The sequence below is a fragment of the Morchella sextelata genome (genome assembly GCF_020137385.1).
Source record: "Morchella sextelata strain SCLS chromosome Unknown scls_6, whole genome shotgun sequence".
Taxonomy (NCBI): Eukaryota; Fungi; Ascomycota; class Pezizomycetes; order Pezizales; family Morchellaceae; genus Morchella; species Morchella sextelata.
The window spans coordinates 98,015-115,827 of record NW_025408621.1 but is presented as its reverse complement, the minus strand read 5'-3'; the positions used below and the strand labels follow the sequence as shown (position 1 = coordinate 115,827).

Below are 17,813 nucleotides of genomic sequence, written 5' to 3'. Positions count from 1 at the left end.
CTTGCATGATTGATTGATCATTCGTGTATGATTTTGCTTGCATACAAGTATTGAGATGAAGGTACATGGGGCAACCCGGCTTGCTGACTACACTAACTTAATTTTAGCTACATCTAGAATCTATCTTTGTCGGGCCACCGATTGTTGAAGATAATAAGTCCATCACTAAGCCTGATCAGGCCTAATGAACCTAATTAAAGAGAACATACAGTCAATGACCACCTACGCTGTCACCAATCGCCACATTTGAATACCGCGGCGAGAAGCCAGATCGAGATGATAGAACTTTATAATTTGGCTGCTCCTCGCTGCATAGCTTGCATTTGTTTTATATCACAACCCGCATTGCCTAGACCCCAGAACCAGCGCGCGACCCTCTACACTCTTCATGAATAACAACACGGCCATGCAGTCGGAAAACGCAGAAAAAGCAGCAACCCCAGAAAAACCACCAAAACCACCAAAGCCACCAAAGGCAGGTCCAATATATACCTACAAAGGCTATTTCCCCCCAATTCTTCCAGATGCCTATATTGGATGGGCGCCCATCGACAGTAAAAGCTTCAGTGCCAAGATGTTCGTGAAGAATCTTGATGAGATCACGAACATTCTATCGCTATGGAATTGGAATGCCATCGAGATATTTCAAGGTACCAGGGGCGATGGTAGTTCAAATAATGCATTGGTCATCACCGTATTTCCCTGCGAGAAAGAAAAGATTCCATGGATCGTTCGAGCAGTCCAGCCCTATGGCACCTTACTCGAAGCCGACGTACTAGTGCAAACTGGCACTCCAAGCAGGCAGGCTGAGCCACTGAATAATGGGGGATCTATATCAGCCGCCCTCAATTCCACCCGTATCGGTTCTGTCGGAGGTTTCCTCAGAATTGGTGATGAGATCGTTGGAACAACATGCCACCATGTCATCTTTAGTGGCATCGATGATCCCAAGGCTATTACAGACGGATATCGCCCGGATAACCAGATGAAGGTTGTGCCTGACAATAGGGGAACAACGATTTCTAGTCCGTCCTATGGGCTCTACGAAAAGGTTGCTATGAATGAAGTGGAATTAGCTAAGAAAAGAAAGGACGAGTACAAGAAATACTGTATAGATGGAGACCTGATGCCAGAGGATATGGATAAGCACGATATGGATATAGCTCACCATGAACAAGTACTGGAGTTGACGCGTAGGCGGTGTTGGGCCGGGGCGGTCAAGTACGATTGCGGGGAAATGCATTTAACGGAGTGGTACGGCCGTAGGACAACTGTCGATTGGACCGTTTTCTCTATTGATCCCTCGAGGAGGATCACGCAGCCGATTAATACACTGTATCTCACCGACATCACTTCTTACCGCGAAAATACTTGTGATATAAAGACGTTTCACAGCTTTGGAGATATTGCGACCCGTGGTGGAATGGATGTCTGGAAATATGGGTTCAGATCCAAGTGTACCAGAGGGAGAACCAACGGTGTTTGGAGTAGAATTTATCTGGGCCCGGTGGAGCAGTCGCCGAGCGCGAGCAGGGCATATACCGACGAAATATGTATTATTGCGGATCCGGGAAAGAAGTTCTCTATCGATGGTGATAGCGGTGCTTGGGTGGTGGGGGCGAATCATGAGCTATTGGGATTTTTGTTCGCTGGCGTTTCGGATGAACCTCCTTATAGATCCTATATGACGGATATACACCTTCTCTTGACTAAAATAAGAGCTGTTTCTGGCGTCGTTCCTGAGCTACCTCTGTAAGTTCACGTACTTCGCCATGGACATTATTCGAGCTAACATTTAGTAGTCCGACTGTGGAAAAGGTGCCGGGCCCACCGCCTGTAGACGTCATGTACCCTATCCTCCATGCCATCAGAACTAGTGTCAATCGATATGGCGTTGCATACGCAGAAACATTGCCGCGAAGACCGGAAACATAATATAGTGTGAAACCATATCCTCTTTTTGGCATTTATGGTTTTTGATGAGTAAGGGCTTGGAGTTTTATCAGTTCGAGAAGGATTTTATTTTAGTACTCAAGATGAGTGTATGATGTGCTCGGGGTCCAGGAAAGATAGATTATAGAGATCTTGGGTTATCATTATCAAGTTTTTAAGTTTACCTTTTTTTTTCTTCCCCTCCGTTTTTCCTACATGCATGCATGAGCTAGAAAGTACCCGAGTGTATCGCTGGTCTGGAGGGACTTATTGGCATGTTTCTTTGCAAAGCTATCGGATGTTCGTAGAGCTATAGACCAACGAAAATTTAAATAGTACACGTGTAAGATGTGAGTTGTTTTTTCTTTGATAACTGCTCTAATCACGTTTTTGTTCTGTTCTGACGTTTAACAATCAAAGCACAATTTCTTCCCTTTTTACAATAATTTGAGGTTAGTTGATCATGATCATGGTCCGTGCAGCTAAAACCTGGCGATCCGATCAATTGAGAAAAAGAATTGGAATTGCAGGAGAATGCAGCTAATTCTTGCTCTAAAATTCAATAGAATAGTTAGCCTGAACCGTAGACAAATTTTGATCAGTACTAGATACGTTTTAAGCTCGGATACTCTTGATCGGATCTTACTGAAGTTTCCAGCCAGATCAATATTACTCTAGGCCAGGTTATTCAGACCGACTAGTATAGCCAGTAAACTATCGACCTGGAGCTCGGACGCCTTTAAAACTATTGAAGTTATTCTTCCTATTCTGGATCGCATCGAGGAATCCAGAGTTTCTAGAAATTTGCAGAATCAGACGGCGGCGGCGGCGGCGAACGTCGTCTAAGTATATGTTCCGGGGGGCGGATAGAGAGCAGCTAGACTGATATAGACATACTCCAGGACCTGTTACCTTGGCGCCAAGTAGCTGGTTAGCATGCCAGATTTCATTCCGCTAAGTCGATAGCGCGGAGAATGTTGAGCAACGTGAGTTATCAATATCGAGTGAGAAACGGTGACAGGCGGTCTCGAACCGTAAGATATTAAGTTTAAACGGGTATTACAGCTAGCCCAATTTCAATGTTGTTTTGAAGCATTCCGAGTGAATTGAGTGAGTCATGGAGCCGACGGGCCATGAGAATTAGAGGCGTTGAGTTACTGAGCGCTAGCGTTCCTGAACCATTATTTTATGCATATGGCTAGAGGAACAATCTATTGCTGTTGCCTGGGTTAACGCTTACGGAACCGTTTACGGGGCCCTGTTTTATTACTCCTTTGGCGGATATAGACAATTAACAATGTGCTAACTGGCGAACAACTCTTCTTAGATTTTATTCAATTGATAAGTTTGGTTATTATCAGTAGTTTCTGTCCTGTTCGGGGGCCCAGCGGTCATGACACGACAAGCCTTAACCTAGATCATATCAGACCATTTCCCGCACGAGCGGTTCGCTCGGCTGCAAATTAGTCTTCCTCTCACTTCCAGCGCCTATTTCCCCAGCAACTGCGAAACCACCCACAAGGCCATTGTCACAGGACCAGATCCAGCATTTCCTTTGGACATGCAAGCATATACATACTATCCAGCAAAAACCACTTTATTATCCCCAACCAATTTCCTCTTGCCCGAGCAGAAGAATGTGTTTTCTCCCCTCGACATGCAGAGCGGCCCGAAAAGTCCGGACCCACCACGGCTTTCGCCGACCAACCCCAGGAAATCGACAAAGATATTTCGAGGGTAAGGCAAGGCAACTAGCAAAGGAGAGTGTGTGGCTGACGTCGTCCCATGTATGTATCTATATATTATGTAACTTGGCGCTCGGCAGTTCCGGATAATAAATTACCTGAATGTATGGTACATGTGGGTACATACGCCATAAAAGCGCCAGATCGACAGGAAGTCAAGACCCGAAATTAAAAACCTGGTAGCAATCCTTGTCAGGCAGAAACACCACGGGTTTCTTGGTGATTGCCGTGTAAAGTTCCAGAAACGGCCTTACCGGGCTTGCATGATTCATGCGATATCACTCGGTTATTGGAAGAGTCGTGTATCTGTCTAGCTACTGGTATATACCGCAAAAATCATTTGGGTGACCGGTCGCACAAGATATAGAGGCTGCCTTTTAAATCGGTAGTGGGTCACGGGGTTATTGAAGAGGAATGACCGAATCAGGAAATTTCAACGTCTTGTGTGACCAACACTCGAGCTCGATTGATACGAGTTTTTGCGTTTCCTTAGATGTCGATATCAATAAGACACAGAATGTAAACGGCTTTCAGTAGATATTCACAAGGTCCTACATACGTCTCAGTAGCGAGTTTGCCGCTTTGGTGATCTTTTCCTTGAATATAACCCTGCACGTGTGGCGAGGGCACCAAGGTATTGTTTTCAAAAGGCGCATTCCTAATTCAAGATGCCCCTCTACACAGCTGGGCCTCAATTGATTGACTGTTCATGTCCACTTCAAGAATATATCCCCCTCATTTCAACTCATCAATAGTCAAGGTGGCTGGGCGATCTCCAGTGGCTTCTTAATCTTATTATCTATCGGGGCGCGCGGCAACCAAGGTACTAACACATATTAGCATGTACCTTATCGACGCTATTAATCAAAGGCTGGGCGGCATTTTGATCTCTTCAGTAAAGTATCGCTCATAGTGCTCTACAAACAATACTTCGATTGCCATGAAAAGATCACTTGATGACTGGTGCCTTTGTATCGAGTGCGGCGTGGCAATAATACGGGCTTGCTTCCCTAGATTCCCGGACTCCCTGGGAAAATCCAGCGAAAGTAATAAGAAAAAGTACTATTGGTCATGGTTAAGGTCAACAGTAAATCAAGTTTATTCCGATAGACCATCTTAATTCTTCTCTAAAGATTCAGAGATTTTAACCTTTATTCTTCACCGCTATAGTAGCTGACACCTATTCTCTTGTTGACGGGGAATATTCCCCTCAATTCGCCTGATTCTCTCCAGGTATTATGGTATAATACCAAACATCTGTTTCTATCAATCAAAAATGAACAAGGAACACAAAGATATCGATACGTACCCGTGTCGTTAACCCAGGCATACGAGATCCACCTGTCAGCAGGATATGCATAACTAACTCGAGTATTGCCTCAAACTTACTGGCTCACTTCGGAATACAGGCCCGGTGTTTTCTTCCTAGATACATGCTTAATCCCACTTGGCGTTCAATTTGAATTGTCAGTTACTTGTGCGCAGTCCGCAATATCTTTGGCTGTGCAACTTCTTGAAACATGTGCCACCTGGTACAAAGATCTGCTTTGAAATAAACTATCGCTACCATCTAAATGATCTTTCCAATAGATATTTCAATTAACATACCGCTTGCCCCATTCCCAGACCTGATCCACAAAAGCCAAGATCTCTATCCGCAACCGGATATCGGATGGATGATCATTAATGTGGAGTCGCTAACTGACTGTATTTTTCTAGAATATCAATGATATTACAACCCGTAAAGTATAAATGTTTCCAAACTATCCCCAGACTGGCCGCCATGATCGTCATGACTTGGTCCCGTTTACGAAGCCACATTCGTATCTAGTCCCCGCATAGGCGGGAATGGGGAAAACGCCAACCGCTGTCAAACACTTTTGATATAGGCCGTTTGCAAGGCGGAGTCGTACTGGTACCTAGCCCAACGCATCATAGATATTTCTTCCCCACCTTTACTAGCTTGTCATGAGAGTAACTTCTCGCTGCCGTTATCGGTTTCCAGCTTGTGAAGGAAGCTGCAAGCAATGTTTCTTGCGGTGACTATATTTATGATCAGACCTAGCCTCTGCGATCTCTGAAGGGCCAGGGTCAAGAAAATATCTAGTCCAATACCTGCAGTGAGCACTTATTAGGGCTTTTCGGATCTATCGCATCCTTTCTCTCTCCGAACAATCCGGTCCGTATTCCTACCAGATATTGCACCGGATATCTCTAACAGAACAAGTTGCATTGAAATGGGGATCAGATTCCATAGTATGAGAGCGAAAGGAAACATGCCGGGAACACTGCTACGGAGAAAAACGATAGACTAGAAGTCTTCCTTTTCAGGCCAGTCTAGTTAATAAAAAAACGTTCCAGACGGTCCGTCTGATCCTCTAGTAACTGATCTACCATGGTCCTGTTTAGGATACTATAATTTGTATTCCCAAACTGTACTAATCCCGTGGTAAACACACCACCACAACCTTTGTATATAGTAATAGCAGAGGTAAATAATCTTCCGAGAAGGTATGATAGAGTACGTATGCTCACGTAGGGTATACCCCCTGCAGCTGCAAGAACCGGTACATGGCAGCTACCTTTTGAGCGTATATATATTGTGGGTACTACTAAGTAGTACTATATACCACACCTAGCTAACAGCAATGTTCCCCTTTTTCGGTACTGGCCCTGCCGATTGAGTCGGGGAATAAGGGTATCCGGCGCGTTCTCCCCTTCTACAGGCATCATGATCGGCAGGATCCAGTGTTAATGGGGACCCCAGGTTGCCTGATTTCGACGATGCGGTCTGAGGCCTGGCTCGCGACCCGCATTGCTATATGGTTAGGCTTTGTTTGAATCGAGGCTACGCTTTCTCTTTGACTGATGTTATACCACGACCTCGCGGAGCCCTTTCAGAGATTTTGTGGATCTAGCCGTTGACCACAATAAACACAATAGCACTTAAGTTGGATAGAGTTAGTAAACAAATTTGGAGGACAAAATTGAAACAGGTAGACATCAGGGCGTGAATCAAATAGGTAGTAAATACTGTAAAATAGGGATACCATTCTGCGTTGGCCACGAGCCTCTTACTTGAGACGTAAGCCTGCTTAGTTAGGCAACGTATGGGTATGAAATAAAGACTTTAAACCAACCCATCCCTGTCTTTCCATTTGTGGTAACGAGAATGAAATTCATGTCGATCAAAGGGCCCGGTTTCAGACCTAGTCTTCCATATAGATTGCGATCAGCATAGGTCAACGTGACTTAGAATCCATAACTATGATTACTGACAACATAACGGAATAAAGAGAAATTTAACAGATGTACATAACCAAAGTTCGCGGAGAGCTCAAATTGAGACGAAAAACTTCCATACAAGGCTTATACGAAGCTAGATACAGCAATATCGTTAATCAATAGAGTCGGAAAATCATGGGATGCGGAAAAACCTAACGTTGATGAGTGGACGGGATATTGTATACCGACAGGTACTATAGCCCCTTGGTACTACTGTAGTCTACACCTTTGCTCATTTAAAGGTGATCCTGACAACGCCCGGGCCCGCATGCCCCGTGTTGTCTTGCCATACGCGGGGCGAATGCAGCGAAAAAGGGCAAGAAAATCTGCAGTTACATTTGGGGGAGAGTGTCGAGGAAAATCTATCGGGGAACTCGGGAAACATTCTGTATCCTAAGGGTATGTCGAGTGACCTGGGCGGTACGGTTGCGACCGGAAGTGGTGGAAAGTCGATCTGATATGTTCTGAGAGATGTGGTTGACATTTGGGTGTAGGTACAAACAAGAAACAAAAACATTGGTCAGACAAGATCACGATATTGATATTGCCAGGGGTTGACTGGCGGGGTGGTTGGTTGCCCAAAAACTTCTTCTCAAGATCTCTAGCTCGTTACCCCAACATCGCGAGATTTGGCTGAATTCGGCTACAACCGAACCAGGGTTACGATTGACCCCGAGGAGGGGTACGGAATGTATGGGGCCGGGCGGCGCCCGGAGCTCGGCCCAAAGTCGTTGACAGGTTGTCTTACCCGCAGAGTAAAGTAGGTGTAGGTACTTTAGGTGCTCTACTCTACCAGGTTATGTAGCCGTCTTGGCTTACCGGGGTCCACTAACTACCAAGGTGTGGCGGACGGCATTACGTCTGAGTCCAGCTTAAAGTAATAACCGTTTCAAAGTCGAGTGGTTGGTGTGGTAAAGATTTACAACTCATATAGTATGTAGCTTTTGTATCTGAGGGAAATCAGCGGAGAGTCGCATCGTCGGATTCTTGTTAGTGCCGTTGGATAACACCTTTCCCTATTATTTTTTATCAATCACTGCCATACCACAGTATGAAGAGAGGTAGTGAACTCACTCATCTCCAGCTAAAGTAACTATTGATTTTTATAAGATGGTTATGGCGAGGATAACTGGCCAGAGCCGTTGTTTCCTCAAATCATGGGTGGCTAGATGATAGTTTAGAGTATATCATGGATAGATTAGACTCCCTGAATTTTTTGAACCGATCCCTGATCTAGATTCATTCGTCTGTTCTTGCAACGGAGTTTAATCTACCCATGGTCTATCTATGACCTAGTTTACCCATGACTATGACCATAACCTAGCTACCCACTGTTTGTGACAGATGTCGACTGCATATTCTCATAATATTCATCCTTCTTGCACCATTAATTGATCAAGTGACTTCACCAAAATCCCAGATGTCCAGAGGAGGAAAATGAAGCTTTGCAAAATCTTCGTGGCGCGCTTTTTAGTATACTCCATATATCTCTTATAGTTTGTAAGTGCCTTTCTCAGCTGGTATTCTTCGCACTCTGTTGATGTTTCATAGTGTGTATTTTTTAGAAACAGAAGGCATATCCTTGGCATAAATTAAACCCCGTGTGTAGATTAAACATCGGCTCGGGGAAAATTCATGATACCAGGGTTGCTCATTATGTGGATTGCCGTTGTTCAATGTATTCACGGCTCCGCCGGCCGTCCGTCCCGCCGACTACCCTCTCAGTTGTCTCGGGCCATAATTTTTTCCAAACAAGTTGCCGCGCGAGTAGTGCTTTTTTTCACGGGTGTGGCTACAAGAGTAGTACCTGCATACTCGATAGTAGCATACCCTTGACAGTGGCAGGCGCTTTGGTAGGCCCATCTCATAGAGATCTACTTCGATACTAGCATTAGCACACGGATGATGGTCCCATCATTCACTATCCATTGAACTCTTCTACAGTACAAGCATATCTGCGATATTGGCGTACGGCTTTTGGTCCCTGGACCCATGCTACCACCTAGATTTCGATGGACTTGTTAAGGTATATAAAGCTTCAATTCTCTCCCCTAAATTCGCTCTGCATCTCACCATCAGTCTCTTCATCAATCCAACAGCCTAGTCTTCAGTCTATCGTCTATCATTCAAAATGCTTCGTGCTCTCGTCACTCTCTCAGTTGTTGCCCTTGTGCGCGGCCAACAGGCCGGTACCGTCACTGCGGAAACCCACCCCAAACTCACTTCTCAGAAGTGCACAACCAGCGGTGGCTGCACTACGCTCTCCACTTCGATCACCCTCGATGCCAACTGGCGTTGGTTGCACACCACAAGCGGTTACACTAACTGCTACACCGGTCAGACCTGGGACTCCTCCCTTTGCCCTGATGGAGCCACCTGCGCATCAAACTGCGCTCTTGATGGTGCCGACTACTCTGGAACCTATGGTATCACCACCACTGGTACCGCTCTTACCCTTAAGTTTGTCACCAAGGGTACCAACACCAACGTCGGGTCCCGTGTGTACCTCATGGCCAGCGACAGCGAGTACCAGATTTTCAACATGAAGAACCAGGAGTTCAGCTTCGACGTTGACGTCTCCAAGCTTCCTTGCGGTCTCAACGGCGCTCTTTACTTCTCCCAGATGGATGCAGATGGTGGTATGGCCAAGTACTCCACCAACAAGGCTGGTGCCAAGTACGGAACCGGTTACTGTGATGCTCAATGCCCCCACGACATTAAGTTCATCAACGGAGAGGTAATTACTCCCTATCATCCCCATGTCTGAAATCTTACTAACCATTCCCTTCTCATTAGGCCAATGTTGATGACTGGACTGGCTCTGACAACGATGTCAACTCCGGAACTGGCAAGTACGGATCTTGCTGTGACGAGATGGACGTCTGGGAGGCCAACAGCATCTCTAGCGCCTTCACACCCCACCCTTGTAGCGAGGGCCAGGTCCGCTGCGAAGGCGATGACTGCGGAGATACCGACAGATACAGCAGTGTTTGCGACAAGGACGGTTGTGACTTCAACTCTTACCGCATGGGTGACACCACCTACTACGGTGAAGGACTTACCGTCGACACCACCCAGCCCTTCACTGTTGTTACCCAGTTCTTCACTGCCGACAACACCACCACTGGAGCCCTCTCTGAGATCCGCCGCCTCTACGTCCAGAATGGACAGACCATTGTCAACTCCAAGGTCAACATTGCCGGTATGGATGCATTGGACTCCATCACCGATGATTTCTGTGCCGCCCAGAAGACTGCCTTCGGCGACACCAACGACTTCGCTACCAAGGGCGGGCTCTCCAAGATGGGTGATGCTTTTGACAAAGGAATGGTTCTTGCTCTTAGTATCTGGGATGACCATGCGGCTCAGATGTTGTGGCTCGACAGCGCCTACCCTCTCGACAAGGACGCATCTGCACCCGGTGTCAAGCGTGGAACTTGTGCCACCACCTCTGGTGTCCCCGCTGACGTCGAGGCCAACAACGCGGATGCTCAGGTCACCTACTCCAACATCAAGTTTGGTGATATCGGCTCAACCTATGCTTAGATTGTTTAGATTCTGGATTGGTGGATGGGTGTATAGTTCAATGTATACTGTATGAAAAAAGTGTTTCCTTTTGTTTCTTTGGTTTATTATTTAGAATGTGGTATTATTACTGCATTGGGTTTTTAATGCGGTATTACGGCTGCATCCTAAAAGGACATGTCAGGCTACATGTAAAGTATTTAGGAGAGAAAGAATTGAATTTTATATACGAGAGACTTTATGGTTCCCGCCAAGCCCGAGTGATTTTGTATGATTTCACGTGACTACCTGTCGAACACCTAACCAATCGAATCAGCATATTGCAACTAGGTTTGATATCGCATACTTACTTGAGCACATTTGATGAGAGCGTTGTAGTAATTGGAGAATAACGGGTAGAAGGGATCTTGAATTAAAGATACTTTATGTAGCCATCTGCTGTGCCTCATAGCAGTATTTTAGCTAATTAGCCTTGTATTCTCATCCACAACTCGATGGGTACCGTTGATCTTACGAGATTAAGAAATCAGAATCAAAGCACCAGAAGTGGGTAATTTAATCTCGATAAGTAACTAAGAAGTGGGTGGCCCTCGTTTCGTAATGTGACGGCCTGATTGGATAAGGTTACTAACATAACGAAGAATCACTAAACAGTGTGTGGAAGGCCCCGAGGACATTTTGATTAGTCTATAGACTTTGAGCTAGATAAGATAGGGTAGATAGTGGAGCTAGGGAAAAGAGTCTACCAATGCCGTTTCCTATCATGATGATGGTACATATATGAAAGACGTTTACGGGTTCTGGCCGGGTCAGAACGAAAGAATATATAGCCCTGGTCACAACCTGATTGCGCAATGTTGTTGAAGATGGTGAATCGTGTTTCCCTGCAACAACCACGCACTGCATTAGACAGGGGAAAGAGCCTCACTACGTCTTATGTATCACATGCATACAGAGCCTCATTTTTAAACTTCCCGCTGAATAAGAATACCAGACAGTTCTAACACACCTGTATCTATACTACGTATACATATCCTCGCCAATAAATCAGCCACCTAAACCTCTAACCGATGGAGCAATATGGCTTCGACAAGGTACTCTCTGGGGTTGAATCTTAGTTTGGATCCTTTTATTATAGAAGGCACATTTTCGACAAGAGGAACTGAAACGAAACAACAAACTCAAAATAACGTTCTATAGAGCTCATAATCAAAAAAAGTGTTTCAAGGTTAAATCGGAGGTGCCGAGTACAAAGAATTGCGCCATGATGACTCAGGAGGATGCAGCTGTAACCCATTTTTCTTTTGAAAGTACTCCCTATCGTAGATCTTATTTGGTCTATTAAGTCCCTATTCGGCGGTTTTTGGGATTTTGAACGAGTGTCGTCATAAGATATCACTCGGAGATATTGGTTCTCACCTTTGTGCACGTGCCGTTTCGTTTCAGAACCATCACCTCCTCAACACCCTCCAACTAAAATTTCAAAGAACATCGCATCTACCTAGACTCTGAAAAACTGGTTCACCACCCGACGACCAGAAAACTTCATCTTGAAACCCAAATCTCCTCTATCTAATACTATAAGTAGCACTCCTAAAAGTAGTAATGATCTCCCGGCCAACAAAAGCAATAAACTCGCAAGAACCAATAACAAGCAAAGCAAAATGCAGCCTACTATTCTCAAGACGATTGCAGTTCTCACCCTTCTCGCCGCGCCAGCCATTACTAGTGACGTCATCGGCACTGGCGATGACATCTTCGCGCCGGTAGCTCCCGTTACGCATATTGCTGGAAGATCGCCCAAAGGTGGCAGAGGAGGAGGGAGATCATCCAAGTCCAGCAAGAAGTCTGGTTCAGCTGGGGGTACTAGTAATAGCGCTGCTGCAGCCCCACTCGGGGTTGGATTGGCTGCGAGTCTGATGGTTGTTGCCGGAGTTGCTAATGTTCTTTTGTAGTTCGGAATTAAGAATTAGACGAGATTTAGAGATTCAGGTTAGAGTGCAGAATGAATAGACTAAATTTTGGAATTAAAGCTGGCTAGATCCGTGATGATGAATTAACACGAAGTAACCTCTCGTACCTTATCCGAGTGAAACTACCATGTATGAGTGATACTGCGTGTTCCACGCCATGCCGAATCTGCCACACCCCCAATCACACCTCCTCACTCGAAAAGCAAAAATAAATAATATTCACTTATCCTGGTATAAAATACGTCGGTCACACCGTGACCTAAAGTCCTTCCAGGAGGAGGCCCCAACGCCGAAAGAGAGGGGCTAATGAACTGATTGGCCAAGATTAAAATAAATAAAAAATAGAACTACGTCTGTATGCGGCCTTCCGTTGACGAACCACGCCCCGAGAATAAAACTGAGCTGAAACGACGGGAAGTTACGTTCGACACTTAGCTCAGAGCCTAGACAAAGTGCCAATAGACAAAAACTACATGTAGTGATCGAACATGTATTTTAGCTTGTGGGCTGACTGAGACAAAGGACCTTTATGTGGGGGATCGAATCGAAGCAATTGGTTTTTAGCAATGATGTATTTTCAACTAGTCGATATCCAGGGTATACTATAATCCCCATATAAGAGCACATGTAGACATCGTTCGGTGACACGTATCCTCGATTTTGCCTTGTCATTGTCAATAATATACCCATAGCCGTATTTGTCAATTTTTGCCAATGCGATGCTCATACCCACACCCGACATCATTCATCCTCTGCTGTAAATACTCCAGATCGAAAAAAAAATACTCTTGATACTCATCATTCCTTCTTAGTAAATTAACTTGAAGATCAACAACTAGCCGGCCATATCCGACATGTATATCTTCCCATTTGAGATTCTCACCAGTACATAGATATTCCAAGGCCCGGAGAAACCCTTCCGAATTACTTATAAACAGCACCTTGTACCTCAAATCTGATATCTCATCCTTGAGAAGCCATAACCTTATCACCGCCACCTGAAGTGGCTAGGTAGTTGTGACTTTCGAGCTTATGCGACGGTTAATATCAACGGAAATTTGGGGTCTGCTGAGTAAATATTGCGCAAGAAAAACCGTACCTAAATTTGTCGTTAGTTCATACGCAGCTGGAGTAGTAATGTCTCAAATATCTCTTGGCATTGGCATACAACCATACTTGCGTTACGGGATTCCCCATGATATGCACCAGGATTCAAGTAACGAAGCGGAGAAGCCGAAACATCCAGAATCAATTCACTTTATGCATTGGTAAAGAGAGGATGGCAGCATGACCATCTTGATTTCCACCGTGCCACAGTCGTTTCAATTGAAGAAACCGATATCGCAAAACTCCTTGGCAAATTTTACCCCCACTGTAGAGTGGTATGTAGGTACATTTACGGCAGCATTACCCTGTGGCTTGAATATGTTGCGTCGTAGCACACCTAAATGTAGCGTAGTAAAAGAGAGTCACTTCACCAAGTTCATCTTACCTGCAGTGACCCAAACTAGGTAGAATCACTCCTATAAGTGATGTAGTTAACCCCTAAGATTAGGTTATATGGCACAGATCTAGTACCAGAAATAGCGCTTGTGTTAGTGACCCCTCATGAACAACTGTGTATGTAGATAAGAAGTAGTTACTTGGTATGGTATGTAAACTCAGCAGGCGGTTGTTTGTGTAAGACATCCCATTTAATCTTTGCTTAGACACCGATCAACCAACGGTGCCTGCCAAGCAAATTGGACCATCTACAAAATCGGCATTTTCCTGGTCCCAATTACTGCCGGCAATGGGAGCTCAGCCTTGCATTCGCCGAAGCCGAAGAACATTCACCGCTCGGCTACTCCTATCACAAAAGTCTTGCTGTGGGCGAAGAAGGAAAGGCCAACAACATGAGCGGATGAGGGGTAAGACAGCTGAGGCTACCTACTCTAGGTGTCCATACACGCAATACGGCTTAGCTTAGTAATAACTAACCATTCCAAATTGGGTAGAGCGCAGCCATCACTTACCGAGTGATTTTGTATGAGCGTTTCAAGGAGTACTAATACAGCACCGGTGTGTAGTCGCCGATGGAGAGACCCGTCCAGTCAAACGCGCCGTAATTAAGAGCAGGCGCATGCGCTTAGCTGACTGCCATGGCGAACCAACAAGCACCGTGATCATTGGGAAAAGATATGCACAAAATATCAAAAAGCAAAGAATCACGTGATATGATCATCAAAATGTTCTGCATTTTTTGGCATAGCATGACTTTCTGCATTTCTGGAATCATACCATGACCCGCTGCAAACACGCAGCAGAAGAGCTCTGTGATTAGCCAGATTTCTTCGTAATGGAATATTCCGTAAAAGCAGAATGAAGCAAAAGCGCACTTCCTCAGTACGCACCAGTGATAAATCTTTCCGTCACCATTAAAAACATGTATCACGAGGCAAGGCATCCTATTGCCAAGTAAGAGGGCTTCTTTTTTTTCTTCACTTTTGAGATACCTATAGCCATTCGGGACGTATTCTCGATCCTCGATTGCTCGCCGATAACTTCACCTCGATACGAGAGAAAAGCAAAGATATGTGGTGGATGGTGGGATGAAATGCCGTTTTCAATCACACCAAAGTGGAGGTTGATCAATTGACGCTCTAGGTGCCCTTGCTTCAGCTGTTCCCCATGGTCGGGCTCAGTCAAATCTCATTGAAACAAACGCTGCTGCTGATCAGCACGGCATCTTGGCAATGGATTTTGAAGAAGCCAAGACATCTCTGGTGCTGTTTCACCATTTTACTGGTCAGCAAGCATAATCACTTGGGAGTAAAGTAAGGAGTGTTATCTAATGATGAGTTAGCTTCTTATTCGAACGTCCATTTCAATCGCCGTTATATGATTTTTCACTCCCCGAGAAAAAGAAAACGGTGACGATAAGAAATCATACGTATCACACCGTGATCACGCTCCCGCTTTCATCCCGCCTCTGCAGCTGTGTTATCGTCAAAGCCATTAGTTCAGTAATCAGGAGAAGAATAAGACCTTCCATTATAGTACTGTTTGTAGTTAAGTATGTCCCGAATCAGCTGACACCTATATGCAAAATTATGTTATGATATTTGCCAAGGGTCAAGACAAACATAAATGTTTTGAATTCTCCGGTTGCATCCTGGGATTCCCGCCGCCACGTTTTGCCAACTTGGCATTGAATCAAAGCGGCAACAATCTCCCTATGTAGTAGGCTCTGGGAATTGTTTTGATACGCTTTGACGGGCATGAGTCATTACAACCAGACTTTCATAGCACGATTCATCAATCATATATAGTATGTACCTACTCCTTGACTCAGAAGATTCCAAATCGACCATGCAACACATCCTTTATTCTAACTTCTAGTGAGCTTGACTAACCAGTCTGCCGGTACTCGGGGACCAAACTAGTCGTCGATCCTGCCTACCACGGCTGTGTGTGTGAACCCGATAGGTAAGGCAGGCTCCGGGGAATCAAAAGTGAGTCAAAGTCTCACCATCACTTCCGGTTTCAGTTTCAGTTGGATAACCAGGCACCAAACACTGAGACCCATCAGTCTGAGTTAGACCTAGGACCTGAGACCTAAGACGTCCTGTCATTAGCGGTGCATGTAATATTATATACTCTACTCCCTGGAAGATTTCGTCCGAGCTCGCTATGCAAGTCTGTAATACACTCTAGAATAAGTGGGGGGGTGGCCCATGACCTGCACAGCCCAGGGTGTTCCCGCGAATGCTCTTCATCTTGAGTGCATAAATAAAATGGTCCCCGATGCCGGAAGGTCCGATGATGGAAGAAGTCATTGCGTTACCGGGCTGAAGCCGCCCGGACTTGATAGGGTAGTTCGCGAGTAGTAATACGTAGATGGTGAAGATAAAGAGGGAGATAAAGGGTGACACTAGGGTCAAGCAAGCAAGGCTGCAATACCCAATCAAAGATAACTAAGTCACGAATGAAGATAGGGTGGGCCGTCAGATGCGATTGGATGGGTGTGCATATATCTTGGTACATGCTTTGTTTTATTTCCATTCTCTGGTTAGTGCTGAATTATTGCTCCCACGAAGACGCCGAAGAAAGGAAGATTAGGTATTGGATCGTTTAACTCACCCTCTGCTTATCGATTCCCCGACCAGCATGTTGAGAAAACTACATGTGTCCAGTAGAATCAAGCAGAGAGCCCACCTCGGACATTCACATCACCTCTTCTCGGACATCAACCAGTAAGGATGTACATGTTTGGAGATTGTCAGCACACCTCGAATCCCCAAATTTGCAAAAGCTCACCGGCCTTGTGATTGAATCTCAGCAAACCCAGAAGATGTCTGACGATCCAGATATAAAATCCTGCGCACTGTCTCACAACCCGATACAGGAGACTCCTACCGAATCTGAGACATAAGATTCATAGTATGGGATTTCAGGACTGACTCCATATACGTATCGAAAAAAGTGGTCCCCGACAAACACTGTGGTGCTTCTTTTCCCACCTTTTTGTTCTCTGACACTCGCCCCCGCTGGCAGACTGAGAAGATAGGGTAGAGTCCTCATGTCTGGCTGGCTCACCAGTTAGGGTTTCATTCAGATGAGACACCCGATCTGTCCTCTCACAGATCTATCTCTCACGATCAACCTCCCCCCCTTGTCCTGGTCTCTCTCCCACCTTCCTTTCCCCGCTAATCTCATCTTTCCAATGAGTGGGAGAAGAAAAATAAAGGGCCAGGGGTAGGCTTGAAGTATGATGTCTCGCTCCGAAGCATGAGGTACATTCTTGGTAGATCTCTACCAGGATATGACTTAGGGCTGCAGAAGCTTTTTTTCTTTCTGAATCAAGTTACACAGGATGGGGTGATGGAAGGGAAGGAAGGCAGTATGATCTTACGAGAGAGGCTACATTTCTAGGCTGTGCATGCATGCCACATAGCCGCATAACCTAAGGAACGGGAAAGGAAGTGAGGTGAAAAGCCCCCGCCCCCCCCCTACCAGCCCACGCGTACGGTCACATACATGTAATATGATATGTTCTCCATCATCCCCGAAGGAGCCCGAAGTCGCCGAAGCATGATGGAGACAACGAAGCGAAACGGCGCTAGATAGATGGGGAACCAAGCCTTTTTCTTCTTTCCCCTTTTTATGTGCTCACAGCCTCCCGAAAGATTCTGCACGAGTTAGTGCAACGAGAGGTGAGAGAGACGAGTGATCACTTATGTAAGTACATGTAAGTACATACATTTATCTACTCGCCAATTACTACCGATATCTCCCACCCACCATAAAAGGTGCCGCATCATCTGTCATCACTCGATACACACTTGTGCCTAATCACATTATTTCCTTACTC

The 17,813-nt window shown here is 45.5% G+C and overlaps 3 protein-coding genes across 3 annotated transcripts; all 3 read left to right on the top strand.

Moving 5' to 3' along the window:
• Positions 1–388: 388 nt before the first annotated feature.
• On the top strand, positions 389–1,935 carry H6S33_011163 (uncharacterized protein; the record flags this gene model as incomplete). Its single annotated transcript, XM_044842704.1, has 2 exons — positions 389–1,752; positions 1,803–1,935. 2 exons carry the CDS (start codon positions 389–391, stop codon positions 1,933–1,935), a joined length of 1,497 nt encoding a protein of 498 aa, XP_044695931.1.
• A 7,158-nt stretch (positions 1,936–9,093) lies between these two features.
• Positions 9,094–10,508, top strand: H6S33_011162 (uncharacterized protein; the record flags this gene model as incomplete). The annotated part of the gene is made up of 2 exons (XM_044842693.1): positions 9,094–9,699; positions 9,759–10,508. The coding sequence occupies 2 exons, from the start codon at positions 9,094–9,096 to the stop codon at positions 10,506–10,508; spliced, it is 1,356 nt and encodes a 451-aa protein (XP_044695930.1).
• A 1,643-nt stretch (positions 10,509–12,151) lies between these two features.
• On the top strand, positions 12,152–12,442 carry H6S33_011161 (uncharacterized protein; the record flags this gene model as incomplete). Its single annotated transcript, XM_044842681.1, has 1 exon — positions 12,152–12,442. One exon carries the CDS (start codon positions 12,152–12,154, stop codon positions 12,440–12,442), a length of 291 nt encoding a protein of 96 aa, XP_044695929.1.
• Positions 12,443–17,813: the final 5,371 nt, after the last annotated feature.